This window comes from Ischnura elegans, chromosome 2, assembly GCF_921293095.1.
Source record: "Ischnura elegans chromosome 2, ioIscEleg1.1, whole genome shotgun sequence".
Classification (NCBI taxonomy): domain Eukaryota; kingdom Metazoa; phylum Arthropoda; class Insecta; order Odonata; family Coenagrionidae; genus Ischnura; species Ischnura elegans.
Window position 1 is genome coordinate 104171107 of NC_060247.1, and position 15266 is coordinate 104186372.

At 36.5% G+C, this 15266-nt stretch overlaps 1 protein-coding gene across 1 annotated transcript in view; it reads right to left on the bottom strand.

Annotated features, from left to right (window-relative positions):
• The window catches only part of LOC124154285 (protein diaphanous), a 114584-nt gene that overhangs the window by 12573 nt on the left and 86745 nt on the right, over positions 1–15266 (bottom strand). The window contains 12 exon segments of the mRNA XM_046527908.1: positions 2556–2642; positions 3132–3365; positions 3543–3737; positions 4798–4921; positions 4923–5167; positions 6736–6899; positions 7008–7135; positions 7418–7653; positions 8670–8780; positions 8914–9226; positions 11155–11364; positions 14851–14939. Of these exon segments, the coding sequence (XP_046383864.1) occupies positions 2556–2642; positions 3132–3365; positions 3543–3737; positions 4798–4921; positions 4923–5167; positions 6736–6899; positions 7008–7135; positions 7418–7653; positions 8670–8780; positions 8914–9226; positions 11155–11364; positions 14851–14939 (2136 nt within the window).

The following is a 15266-nucleotide window of genomic DNA, read 5'->3' on the forward strand; positions in this document are numbered from 1 at the left end:
CCTCACACCCATTAGAATTTTTGAGGGAGCTCGGGCCCCTCAGGCCCCATGGAGTCGGCGCCACTGGAAATGCCCATTGTTGAACGGTATAGGTCATGGCTGTATCATTTCAGTGTTACAGAAATCAATGTGATTGGACGCTTGCAACCCACCAGTGATTATTGTATAAAGAGGCAACAAATCCATGTATGTCTGTAAACAGCATTTCTCTCACCATAGCTGTCACAGACTCTTCTCTACACTCCGATGGGATGGAATATGCCTTTGCCTTCACTATACCTTTTTAATAGGTATTACACACTGAAGTTTGTGGGTATCTGGGATCGTCCTGGTATTCTCGAAACGTTGCTTCAGCTTGGCCATGTCTTCATCGTGATGGGAAGTTGGTGTATAGTTGAAGGTACATGAAGGGATATTTACTTTGCTCCACTGAAACAACTCTCGTGCTGTCAACATATGGTTATCGAAAGGTCTCTTGAGGCTTGCAAGTGTGGCTAGTCTTTTTACAGCCCCTGCAACCCTATCACAAGGTCCTTTGCCATGAGCTGTTGTAAAAAAATGCCATTCTGCTGTGACATCAAAGTCTTCCTGATGGTAGCTCAGATTGATGAAATTCTTTCTGTTTTTGTATTGGGGAGCACATCCATCCAAAAAATAATAAATGTGCTTTGGAGTTGAAAAGCGGCATTTCAGGAAATTGATGAAATTGCACTGGAAACAATACACACACAAGGTGTCATGGTGAAGGCAGTCAGATATTTCTACTTATGACACATGTTGTTTTTTATAGGATTTAAGGTCTCTATAGTAAGCCACGAATGGATGAATTGTGGCCTGTGAGTCATTCCAGTGAAATACTTGAACTTCATCTTGAATGATGAAGGAGTAATTCTCTGCAAAATCACAAACCACAAGATAATTATTCACTTTAAGTTCTTCTTTTGTAGTTTAAAAGAATTGTGACTGTTGTTTTGTTATGAATGAGTGTGGTATTAGGTGCTTTAAACTGGATGAAAATGCTTCTCGGAAATCATCCGTTGATTTTGTTAAAGTCTCTAAAACTGCCCCACCAGTGGTTAACCAACACTTATACAAAACTTCATCTATGCCATTTCTACTAAACAGTTCAAAGAGATAATCATTTAGTTTCTCTAGGCTTGGATAATAGGGACATGCACCTAAGAAGCATGCTATAAGAGCGGGATTGCATGTAAAAAATGCTAAACAGTCCTTGTACGATGGTAAAGAATGTTCTTCGTGCTTGGTTAGCTCCTTTCATTTACATCCTTCAAACATTAACTTAAAATTTTGGTGGGAGACGCAAACACAAACAGAATGGGTTCCCGTGGTGCTCTCTCAGCGTGTGAAAAGCACTGTGTGCGTCTTCTAAATGCCATGCCTAAAGCGTGCACGATAGACCAAAGGCGTCTGAATCTTTCATTAAGAATTCCTATCTCTTTTAAGCTTCCATTTATGTTCTTTCAGTGAGTAGCTATATATGAGACACATCTGCCTGATTTCGTTCTGTGCCTCTTAATTGGCTTTTGTTTGTGTGCTCGTATTTTTTACTAATATGTTTTCCAGCTGATGCTAGGATGCTTACTCTAGGAGCAGCGTCTGGTTGACCCTCACAGAAGATATTCTTCCACTCACGCTCCGATTTATGTGTTTTCTTAGCGATTGTGTGTTCTGCGTGGGGGTCCAGAATGCTTTCCTCTGTGGTTCATTATCATCTGATTTTCTGCCTTATCATTTCCTTTCTCTTACATCGTGGCAATAATTGTGAGGGAATGGACCTGAATCTTCCAGCAGTGGAGGGGGTCCGAAAAAATTACCATTTTATCTTGTGAAAATTGGATACTCCTAGGGGGAACCCCCCCTAGCCCCTCTTGGGAACCACCCCTAATTTTCACCAATTTAACTGTATTTTCATTGAAGCTTCCCATCACATTGTTTTCTGTAACACTGCAATGATATAGCCATGACCTATACCGTTCAACAACGGGCATTTCATACTTAAAGAGGTACTTTTTACATGTTGCTCGTGTAGTTCTGTAGATAAATAAATTTTTGGGCATGATGCCTTAAGTGTGCCATCTTGATATTTTGTGTGCGTGTAGTAAAATGTATGAGCAATAACATATCTTTTTATTAAAAAAATTGAAGGGGGGGTGTTTTGAGATATTCAAGGTCAAAGGTCAAGGTAAATGACCTCGAGTATTGAAATTATTATAAATAGGCTATGTTGTATATCAATGTAAAGCCCTACATATTACCTTTCCAAAAAAATAAGTTTCATCTTTCTACCTTGAATAGAACCGGAATTATAGTCTTTTACCTTTAGAGAGACACGCTGAAATTTCGACAAATTTACAACATTTGCGGGCCTGTAACTTTTGTCAAAATCATCATATACCTCTACAAATTGGTATTTTTCCATCGCTTACCAGTACAATTGCATACACCAAATTTGAAAGAAATCTGAAATGGTCGGGTTGAAAATGTCACTTTTCTGTGTCTAATTGACGTGGAATTACCCCAGCGTAAGTACTCACAGGTTTTATGTCTTGAACCATTTCCGAGTAGTGCTGCTTGAAGCTCATGGATTTCAGTCTAGGAAGTAGCCTCTTGACCTCTGATATCTGTAAAGATTTGAATTATAGTAATGAGTAAACTATTATGTATATGGAATATACCTGCTGCTTATCATAAAGTTTTCTACATTGGTGAAATCACAACAAAAAAATAATACACGAAAGGATGGCTAACTATTGCAGTTGGTGCATTGAATACACACTTATGCACCGACAATTTTATCAAAAATTGGCCAGAGAAATATACTTACACATAAACACACACATGAGGTAGTTAAAAAAATTTCTGCTGCTTCACAATTTTAAATTAAATAAATCATAATTTAGACGTATTATTTCCGCACAAATAAAGCATATTGCTCCGGAAACATCTACGCAAACATATTTTACGAAGTCGACAGTGGTAAAAAATACTAGGCATTTCACGAAGGCCAATATATTGCCAATAATTATTTTGCAAAAATATTGAAATATATGCTATGGAATAGAATATAATCGCATCATAATTTAAGAGTAGTAAGCATTTCTAATACATACTGTAACAGCGAATTGCTCAGCCTCAGTTAACTCGTTATATCGATCCTTGTATTCCTCCAACTTCTTCAGCTGATCTGGAGGTGGTAAGTACGCTATCAATTGATCTAGAACACTACCAGACAGCAGAGTATCATCACAACGAAGGACACAGCGTCGCACATTGTCGTAAGACATATGCTTCAACGATCCACCAAGGAGAATAGAGAGATTTTGTGCAGCCTTCCCATCAAGAACCTGATAAAATGGAAATTGATCAAAACATCATTACATTTTATCCATGGATAAAATATGCAAGAATGAAAAAAAGACTGCTTTAGCAATATAATGTGCACAAGCAAAATTTAAAAATAAACCACGCTAAACAATTATAAGGTTAGTCAATATCAGAGCAAATTATTGATTAAAACTTACCTTCAAATCTTTGACCTTTTTGCCAGTATTAGAATGTGATGATGGATCACCAGACTTGGCATCTGTATTGTCCATTGCTTTTGAGGGTTTTGAGGAAAAGCGTTCCGACAAACCCAGTAATATATCATTTGATGCTAATTTTTCTTCCTGTACCTTCACCCAGAATGATTTCTCTGACATTTTTTGAGGAATAATCTGCAAATGGGCAAGACAATTTCAAATAAGTTATATTATTTTTAATCATGGCATTATTTAAAGTAAATTTAGGTTCAAACATTTTAACTTTGACGAAAAAGTACCAGGAGAAACCGGAGAAAAATTTGCCACTTTCATTTTACTACTGCAAAATTATTCACCACCAGCAAATAGAATGAACACAACTATGATTTAATAATGAAAGTCATTGATCAACTAAATCTTGAATTCGAAGTTTCATTAAAGAAGCTGATAGCATGTATAAATTCTATCTTCATCGAAAATATCATACCAAAATGAATGGGACAATTTTTGCATGGCAACTGAATGGGACAATTGTATGACAAATGACAACTGGTGTCCGCTACAAAGCAATTAAAATATTCACCAAGATTTCCAAGGTTTTCATGGATATTGTTTTTTATCCAAGGCCCTATTCCTAAACTAAAGCACTTTTGGCTAAATATAGTTCATGTGGTAGAAATTACTGACCACACGAATAGCTGTCAAATTATTTTAATGCAGGGTGTAACATCAAGAGATAATAAAAATTACCCCTAATAAATGAGGCTCACTAAACTGTCAACACACCAGCACAAGAGAAAAAAAACAGCAAAGGCATTATCAAAACATCCTGATATCAAGAAATGTCATGAGGACACTCATTACTATTTCTTTAAAAAGATGTCTAGCATAATTTTCTGATCACAATGGAGTATTTAACACCAAATAGAATCTGCTGAGACCTACGTAAGCCATTTTCTAACAGGATATTTTTGATATGGAAAGTTATTAGAATAGAGCTTCCTTCAAAGGGATTGAGATACCAGGAAAATTATATTAAAAATGTTCAAAAAATATAATACTTTTTTGCTTTGCTTTGGGTATGTATTGAGAATTCAACACATTGGGCTAGTTTTTGCCCCACACTAAATGCCACAAAAGCCCATTTTTGCAAAGCAGAGGCAGAATTTTCCCAGAGGACCAAAATTCCTCGAGTATTCCAGGATTTCCTGGTTGTCCAGGTTGGTGGACCTGCTGGTGAAATATATGTACTCACACTTTTCCAATTGGCTCTCTTCAGCGGCACTTCCACCTGCCACTTTTTCTTTGGCTTCAGCCCGTAGGGCAAGACGTCTGGAGGCTTCATTGGGGCCATCATGCCCATCGGAGGAGGTGGGGGGGCCCATCCCAGGGAATGGAGGGGGAGGGGGACCCATTCCTGGCATGGGAGGTGGGGGCGGACCCATGCCTGGCATTGGTGGAGGGGGCGGTGGGCCTCCCATGCCGGGCATTGGTGGGGGAGGAGGGGGGCCCCCTCCGGGAAAGGGTGGAGGGGGAGGGGGCATCGGTGGACCCATTCCAGGCATCGGAGGAGGTGGAGGAACGCCCATCATTGGAGGAGGTACCGGGATGTTCAAAGCTCCAGCCTGGAAAAGAGTAATGTATTTCATTGGTGAAAAACCAAAACTTCTGTATTGTAAAATTAAGTTGAGAAGCACATTGATACCAAAGGAATATTATCAATGAAGCGAAAGTCGAAATGCCAGGAAGGCATTGTAATGCCAATTCTGGGTCTGCTCAAAATTAGTTCAAGAACAGTTTGCTTTGTATGTACTAGGATAAGTACTCAGAGTTTCTAATTTTTTCTTTGGAATTCTTAACTCTAAAAGCTCAATTTTCAGTCACCAGTGACTAGTGGTGTGGATGATGGGGTGTGTGTCCCCCCCCCCCTCCCCCTCACTGCAAAATATATGCACAGATGTCACCACCAACAAAATAAAGCCATCACACAGGTAATTATATTGCTAATAGAAAATTTCTGCATTTCACTGAGTGAATCAGAGCTAAATTATGTTCCTAGTGCAAAAGAGCCTTTTAAGAATGCTTGCCAAAGATCTGAACACAATTTCTGGATAACAAATAAAGCAAGGATTGACTTTCTAATGCAAGTACATATACTATTCATTTACATTGGATTATGTGAGAATAATAGGTGACTGAACTACACATTTATATGTTTCACATACTTCCTATATGTATTACCCTTCAGAATTAACCTAAAACCTACAAGTTGAAAATGAATGAAAGAATAGGGTGGTTTCCTATTATTTTTTTATTGCCTAAATCGAAAGATTATTACTCCTGGAGTACGTATTTCACGCATTTAGATTTTTAAATGCCGATATCTATTTTTCCCGATTAAATGAAAAGTGAAAATTTTCAAGCGCGCGAAAACGCGACGCTTAAGTATGAATGCCGGGAAATATCTCCGTACGTCGTATTTCTGGTTCCCCCTCCCGCCCGGTGAGGTGACCTTGAGGGAGGCTTGAGCGCTGATACTACGCAGGCTGCTAGCGGGTAGCTGAGTACCCTGCTGGCTGGTAGCGCTTGGCTTAAATAAGGTTTATTAATACCTTATCAAACAAAGAAAACTTTCCGACCTTAGCCAGTTTTAATAAGTGATTATTAAGACATGTTTCCCTGAGCTCTGCGCCTCATGCATGTATTGGTAATCTCAGATGATGTATAACTCCTATCAACTCGAATAGAAACTAGGTCCCTGTGACGTCACGTGGAGTGGCATCGCATGGGCGCCATTCTGGCCCTTTTCAAATGAGGATAAAAGTGGACCATAGCCATTCTTCTAAACCAGTATTTCAAAAACGAAATAATTTGTATATTATGAATACAGTAATGGTGGGTAACGAATCGCAATCAATGCCTTTCGTTTACTTGGATGAAGGAAACTACCCTATTGAAATTAGCATAAGGGCTTTGAAATATATATATTATCCATTAAAATATTATAAAATCGAAATCCAAACCTTAAAAAATTATATGCACTATACTCTGGTACCTTAACCCTTTCCATACTATTGACAAAAATATACGGCAGGACATTTCTTGACCCAGAAGATGAAAGCCACAAATTTTCATCGGAGATTTTTCTATGCTAAAGTTCGAATGTCCGAATTTTTTTTTTTTATTTACTCACCTTTGGCAAATTTCCACCACCTTTGACAACTAAGTCTTCAAGCTCCTTGATCTTTGAGTTTGCATGAGCCAATTTCGCCTCAGTTTCTTGTCTTGTTGCTAAGGCTTCCTCCAACTTTAAGTTCAGCTCATTGATCTTTTGCTCCTCCTCTGCTTTGGATTTTTCTTCACATTGGAAGGAAAGAGATAATATTTTACAATGAGTCACGACAAAAAAATAACAAATTGTTTAAAACAAAATTTCTTTTAAGTAATCATGAATGCAATACTAACCAGCTAAACTCTCTATTAGAGGCTCGACGTCCAAGTTGAAATTTTTCTTCTTAAAATCTGGATCGCAGCCTCCACGGTGTAAAACAATTTGAGATACGCATTCTTCAATGAGTTTGTAATACGCTGGCCTAAAGGTAAGATACATAAATTGAATGGACAAAGATGACTGCAAGCACTATTTAGCCAAAAAAAAGGAATACTGAAAACTGGTTACATGGAAGTTTTCTAAAAAAAAGCATTGATCATGTACCACAGCAAATTTAAAAAAAATAAGCACATTAATAAGATGATAACAAAAAAATGATCATGCATATCCTTGCATAAGCGATAAGTGGCATGATTTAAAGTTAAAGAGGTTAGTAAATTTTTTTACCTCCAAAAATATAATAAAAAATCATGCTATTATTTACCTAATCACTGCATCATCACGGATAAACAATAAATGCTGAAGAATTGAAAGAAAAAAAGGTTCCGATGGGGTATCCATGACAAGATTTTTAAGCACCTCAAAGCAATCAACTGGATCATCAAGTTCCAACCGAACATTATCAAAGCGCTGCATAAATTCTTCATAGTCTCCTTCTCTATGATCTTGAAACACTTTGATCTGTGTTTCAAGATCTTCACTGGCCTCTTTAATTAATACCTAGATTAAAGGGCATTATAAAAGTCAATTAGAAACTACAAATGTTTTTTCAATACTATTCTATTGCTTTGAGCACTGGAGACTTAATTTTCAAGTGCCATATTATATTAAGAAGTACATTGTTTGCCATGTTTATTAATGTCTTGGTAATAAAAATTTATTACATACAACAACCGCAGATTTTGAAGGTTGAGTATTTTGCAAATTTTTGATGCTGTAAGTGACAAATGACGCTGAATAAATTTTAACTTAATCAAAAACAGTCATGACTTCCTATGTTATAGATTCATATACAGAATGCAGCAGATGTTTAAAAAAAAAGGCTGGGATACAAAGATAATGTGTGCTTTTTTCTTTATACAGTTCTATGTTAAGAATATGGATTATTTTGGATCAATTTGCAACAAATAAAAGTATTTATTAGAATTCTAATGACAAGGGTACAGGTTTCCTGAAAATTTTTAACATTACTCATTAACCTTTTGCGGTCCAAAGTCGAGACTGATTCGACAAGTTTAGTGCTGCCAGCACTTGGCTTGTCGTAGCATCAGGTGTTAATTCGAGTTGAGCTCGACATCAAGGCGAAGCGGTTTATACAAGGGCAATGTTTCAAGAGATTACCTGATTTGCCGTCAACTCGATGTTAGACCTGATGCAACGACAAGCCTAGTGCTCGTAGCACTAGACTTGTCGAGCCAGCCTCGACGTTGGACCGCAAAGGGTTAATGCTTTTAATTCCCCACTTTGAAAGTTTTTTAATTTCATATTTTTACCATACCAAACATAGTAGATGAGTGAAGGTAGCACTGAGTACCTATGTAAATACTTCCATAAGAACACACATAACAATGCCAAAACAAGCAAACATTTATTACAATTGGTATTTTTTCATTTATACATCAATCTCATTTTTTTTTAAATGTATCAACAAAAAGTACCACCATCACAGAAGCTACAGTATATAACGATCAACACAATTCAAAGTTAGATCCACTTTCAGAGGAGATTAATCTTACCTCTAAAGCATCTGCAAGCCCCATCCTCATGAATTCATTCCTCAAATGCATTCTGAAGTCCATCTCATCTGGAGTCGTAACAATAGCATTTATCAACTGCATACATGCCACCTAGTAATTAAAGATAAAAGACCTTTAATAATTGCTGTAAAATAAGGTAGCAAGGAACACAGCCACAATATATTCAATAATTAACGTGAACAAAATGCATTCATTTTCAAAAACAGAGAAATATTGTTCCTACCCTGAGTGATCCATTGGTTTTCACTAGAAGTCCGTCGACAATGGGGGCAAATCTTTCCTTGCCTCTGAGCTCTCCGCTCGTGGCTATGGCCGCAAGCGCAATCTCATGGCCGTTGGGGGGCACGAGGCACACAGCTGCCAGCAGCTTGGCGGCCTCGAGCATGACTGACGGTTTCGTGGGATCGAGAGACTGGGCTATGACCATGAGGGCATCCTGCTGCTTAAAAACCAACTTCAATCCATCCGTACTGTTCATGATGGCACGCAAGCACCTAATGCACTCATGTTGAAGCCTTGTGTGGTTCTTGAAGTAACTGAAACATTATGCATCAATGAAATAATTTTCAGGACATTGCACAGGAATGAAAAAAAATATGAATACGTTTTTGAAACAAGTCAAATTACATTTTTGGCATGTGATTAATAAGGATTTATAATGAAAGGATTTCAAAAAAGAAATAGTAAAAATATGAAGGTTGACATACTTGAGTTAAGATAGTATGCAAGTGCCTTACTCATAAAGCTACCATGCTTCCCCCCTCCTCCCGTTTTGGGGCACATAGTAAGTATCAAATACAGTCAAACCTTGATAAGTGACCGTTCAAGGGAGCAGCATTTTTTTCTCACAGAGATTTCTCACTCACCCTGATTCTCACTTACAAAGGTTCCTGAAAGACCTCTCTCACTTACAGTCTAGCCAGCAAGAGTTGTCTGATGACAGATTCTCCCTTACCGAGGCTTTAAAGGGTAAAAAAAAAGATGGGACATGGCAATAAATCTCACTTATAGAGATTTCTCACTTATCCAATTCTCTGCTATCGAAGTTCGACAGTATTTTACAATTATCTGTATGGGAGGAAGCAGGGGCAGATCCACAATTTTTTCCGGGGGGGACCAACAAGGATCTGACAGGCTAACGAACTTCTCATACTTGGGATTAAAAATAAGATACAACAACTACTGAACGAAATTTCTATTTATTTTAACATGAAAGTTATTTCTATGAAATTAAATGATTGAGGCTCCGTAATATATAAAACAAAACAAACGTAATGATAACAGTATAAATTCCTAGGCTTGTATTTAAATGAAAGCCTCAGTTGGGACAGTCATATTGACTATCTTGCCTCTTCAATTGCCTCTGGTTGCTACTTGATCAGAAGAATGATAATATTAACAAATACTGACACAGCCATCACGCTATATTATGCTCACATATATAGTAGACTGAAATATGGCATTGTAGCATGGGGAAATTCCCCTAAATCCGAACGAATCTTCAAATTACAAAAGTGGGCCATACGAATTATTTGTAATGCAAGACGAAGAGACAGTTGTAGAGACCTATTTAAAAAACTGAAGATTATGCCTCTGTCTTGTATTTACATGTATGAGTCAATATTATTGGTAAAAAATTTTGGAGGTAAATTTAACTTGAAGACAAATGAAAATGTTCATAATCATGATACGAGAAAAAATCTAATTATATAACTAGTACTCACAACCTTTCTCTGTTCAGCAAAGGGCCTGCATATATGGGATGCAAATTGTTTAACAATTTACCAGATGGAATAAAAAATGTGCAAAGACTAGAATGTTTTAAACATAAATTAAAAGAATATTTACTTGACAATTGTTTTTACAATGTAAAAGAATACTTGTAAAGACATGTAATATTGCTGTATTGTGTTTAAATTTCTTTATATATGTACTGTCACTTTATTGACGGGGCCTATATATGTCACTACATATCAACGGGACCAATAAAATATTTATTTATTATTTATTTATTTAGTATAAAAATTTTAGTCTAAATTTTAAGTGTTTGGGGGAGGGAGCACAGGCTTTCCCTATAAATCTGCCAGTGGGGGGGAAGTCATTCTATATTATTATTCAACAGCTTCTCTAAATATCTCTGAATAATCTAACTATGATGACCATAAACAAACACAAAATTATGATATTATTTTTGTCCATGAAAATGTGTTTGTTCCAAGGAAAATAAACAAATGATCAAAAATAGTGGAGGGAAATAATTCTTAAGAACAGAGATCTTATTCAGTCCTTATTTATTCTATGATGGCCACTGTCAGGCCATTGAATCAGAAAAGTTACCACATAATAACCTAATATTAGAAGTAAACTATCATTCACAAGTATTACTATGAAAATAGTTGGAAAAGACTTTATATTCTTTGGTAAAAAAAATCAGTGTTAAAATACACTAAAAATAAATACTTACTTGCTGTAGCAGTCATTGAGCAAGTTAAGTATTTTTTTGATTCCGTTAGTACCGAATTCTTTCATCCAACTGATTGGATTATTGGTGAGGGATATCCGTAATGAGCTCACACAATTGTAAAGTTTATCTACACTCAGCTCAGTGTTGGACAGGTAGTTGATATAATCAGCAGGTTTTTCATATCTGCTCCGACTCTCCAACATTTTCGCTCTGGAAAAGGACATATTTTGGATTTAGTACTATAGAATACAATCAAATACTAAACTAAAATAGTCCTGCCTAAATTTTTAGATATACTAGTTTTTCCTGAGTGCTTTCTTTTCCTGCAACCATGCACAACCCTGTCACTTTTTAATTACATGCAGGCCAAATTTATATGAACATTATAACATGTTCTCTAATTATATTGTAGAGAATGCCAGTCATAATCTGTAACTATTTTTAACTCCTCTTTTTTAACCCTCCGGAACTCGCGCTGAGCCTGACAGGCTCACATTGTTGATATTTTCTTAATAGTTCTTGACAAATTCTCAATAATGCGCTTAGATTTTCTCTACCTTTTCTTTACTCTTTTGGCTACGTTTTACATGCGCAGAATATCCCGATCAACCTATCATAAGGTTGGAATACGATACTTTTTCTTCGTATGCACGCGGTGTGAGCCCCTCAGGCTCTACGCGAGTGCTCGCGTTACATTTTTGATCCTCACCCTTAGCCTATTCTTTTTCTTTGATTGCCTGTATAGACACAATGTAGGCTGTTATGGATAACCTCTAACACTATACTCTTAGTAAAGGTTCTTTTTCTGCCAAATCGGCTTGATATTTTGAAAGTCAAAACTATTTACATGGGAGTATGGGTGAGAAGCCACTGTTGCTCTTCCTACTGTAATTACAAGTGCGCTATAGTTGACACAAAGTAAGCTACTTGTGTTGATTTCACACAATGTTATAAGTTACGGCTTGTTATAATTACACCTCTTCTCGAAAAGTGTATTCATTTCGCCACTCGGCGGCCATAAAATTCGGAGGACACGGTCATTCTGACTAGAGAGGGCACAGATATTGGAGGTGCTCTTCTCGCTGAAGTTTCAACTGCGCCAGTTCCGCCACAAAACCGTGAGTATTCTTTTTCAGCATGCTGGCAGTGATTTTTTGCTTGCAAAAATTATAAAAAATACAAATAATAACAGCAAAGAAGACAAAAAATGATAGGATAGCTGTTTTCATGAGATATTTGAAAAATTTGACAATCGTAAAAGTTCTTACATTATTGGTGAATACAAAACCATTTATGAGAAAATTGTTAATTTTTGACGTCTTTTTGCATTCCAGCAATAAATCCCAAGTATGCCCAACAAATACGGGATAAAAAATTTTGCTTTCCTAGGTAGTTGCTAGAATATTTCATACTTAGAACTTTGAAGTGCATGCTGGTAAACCACCTGATGGATCATTTTCGGTCAACAACAGCCCTTTTGATATCGTGAAGAGTTTATGCTTCCCATCAGCAGTACTTGTAGAAATATTTCGATTGACAATTTATTTGTCAGTTTTTTATACAAAATGAACTCCTGAAATTCCGACTTGCCGTGATTGGAACAATTTGGAAAAATAAGCGGGAATTGCCTACTTTTTTCGTTGAAACAAAAAAATAAGAAATCCAGTTCATTTGATTTCTGCAAGAACTGTTTTTTTTGCGTCATACACTCCAAGAAAGAATAAATTTGTGTTTATGATATCAACCATGAACTATAACAAAAAAATGATGAATGTAGTGGAGATGAAAGAAAGCCAGAAATGATACCTTTTTATGACACGACAAAATCTAGATACACTAGATCAGTTATGCATGGCATACAATGTTTCAAGAAATGCACGGCGTTGTCCTATCCCAAGTATCAACGTTATGCTAAATATTGCTGTGGTAAATTCCTACATTTCTTTTACCTCGGAAACAAAAACTTAGAAGTGAAATCTCGGAGAGCGTTATTTAGGCAATTGTCAGCTGGGCTCATAGATGAACACGCGTAAAGAAGGGGAACCATAAAATCGCTCCCCAAAGAGTTAGGGCTAATTATAAGAAGAGCCTATCAAGACTAACAGAATAGATTAACCAAAGGCAACTAAAAAAACATAGAACCCAAAATTCACTGAAATTTGAAAAATGTGTGCAGACTGTGGATACACAAAAAATATATTTACCGGGTATGTCTGCGAAAATAGTGGAAAGTGTATTTGTCTCGAGCATACACATTTATTGTTTTGGTGCTTGCTTGCAGCATAATGTTCATTGCTAATTTTCCCTTATAATGTTCTTTCTATCCTAATATTTACACTGTGTAGTGGTTTTACAAGTCAATAAATCAATAACTAGTAAAGGTAATCTATTTTATTTCACACTCGATATGAAGAAATAATTAGATATTTTATCAGACGTAAATGGACTTGATTTTAATGAAATGGACCACTTCAGCATTATTAGTTAGATTTAAACAAAAGAAGAGGAAAAATAATCGACTTTAATAGGTGAGGACTTGAAAAAGAAAATTGAGCCTGACAGGCTCAGCGCGAGTACTCGCGTTCCAAAAAGGGGCGCGAGTCCTGCAGGGTTAATAACACATTCAATGGTTGTGTGGTCTGGTCGGCCTGTCGGCAATTGCCGAGGGTCCAGAGCGTAGGGGGCCCTTACAATGATAGCATCTATCGAGAAGAGTACATGAAAGGTGTAATAAAAAAGATTCAGACTGCTTGCACCAAAGTTTTTTTTTTGCTGTTATAAAATTCCATGTTTTAATATATTATATAAAAACTAAACGATTTACTGAGATTATTTTAAAAATAAATAAAATAAGGACGTTAGAAGATAAAGGAGAACCTGATGCTTTTTTGATTGGATTTTTTGAAAAGGTTGTTATTTTAGAGGTTTTTTTATATTTCAGTGCAGTTTCAAGGAGAAAATTCACAAATGCACACTAGCTATCAAAAAACTACAGTGGAACCTCGTTAAAGCGAGTACGGGCTATAGCGACACATCCGCTATTACGAGAGATAGCCGATGCACCGTCAATTGACCCCATAATAAGCGTGTTAAAAAATTCGTTTTTACGAGACCCTTTCGGTGTTGGCTCTCGCCATAGCGAGGGTTTAACCGCCGGAAGACTTTCATGAAGACTCCTTAACCTCTGTAATTGCTTGCGATCTGTTAGAAATGAAGTTAATGGAGTGCTCAGTCTCAAATTTATGTGGTAAACTGTCGTTCGATAAATATAATGATTGATGAAACAATACTCTGCATGATTTTTATTCAGTGCGGCGCTTATAAATTGTTTGAATAGTTAGTCGTTATTTGAGTAAGGACATTTAGTGATGCAAAGAAACATCGCCTTTCGTCTGGATTTATGCTTACGTTTATCGGATAGATGTTTATCTGTCGCCGCACCACTCCTGTTCCTGTATATCTGTTTGCAACAGGTATATTGGCTATTATTTGCTCCACCTCCGGTAAAGCGACAATTCGATATAGCGAGTGTTTATTAGAGCACCGTGGGGTGTCGTTATATCGAGGTTTCACTGTAATTCACTAATTAAAGCAGCTCAGTACATGAAAAAACAGTATTCTTAAGCTTCACAGACTCCCCAAAAATTAAATTTGGCAGGGTTAAAAATTGCTCAGAGGAGGGGATTTCATACTAACCTTCCATGATACCTGAGCATTTCCTTTTTAGTTGTCATAGGATGTGCCCTCAGGGGCTCCTTTTTTTCCTCCGACAAATTCATGTCATCCTGATATTGGAGGCAACAGTGTAAAAAAAAGGTTTCAGTGATACGTCCAAAAAATAAAAATGACAAAAAATATCAATAAAAATTTCTAAAAATATGACAATGCTCTAAATAATTCATCTTTCTGAGAGATCAAAAAAGGAATAGAAATGTTAATATTAAGAAAAAAAAAGTCCTCAAAATAGAACAATGCTCTTAATGATTCATCTTTTTGAGAGTTGAAAAGGAGTAAAAATTAAAGTTAAACAAAAATGTATGACAAACAGAACATAAATACCTTAACGACAATTAGTAAGTTCTAAAATTAATTGATTTAGCATTCAATGATAA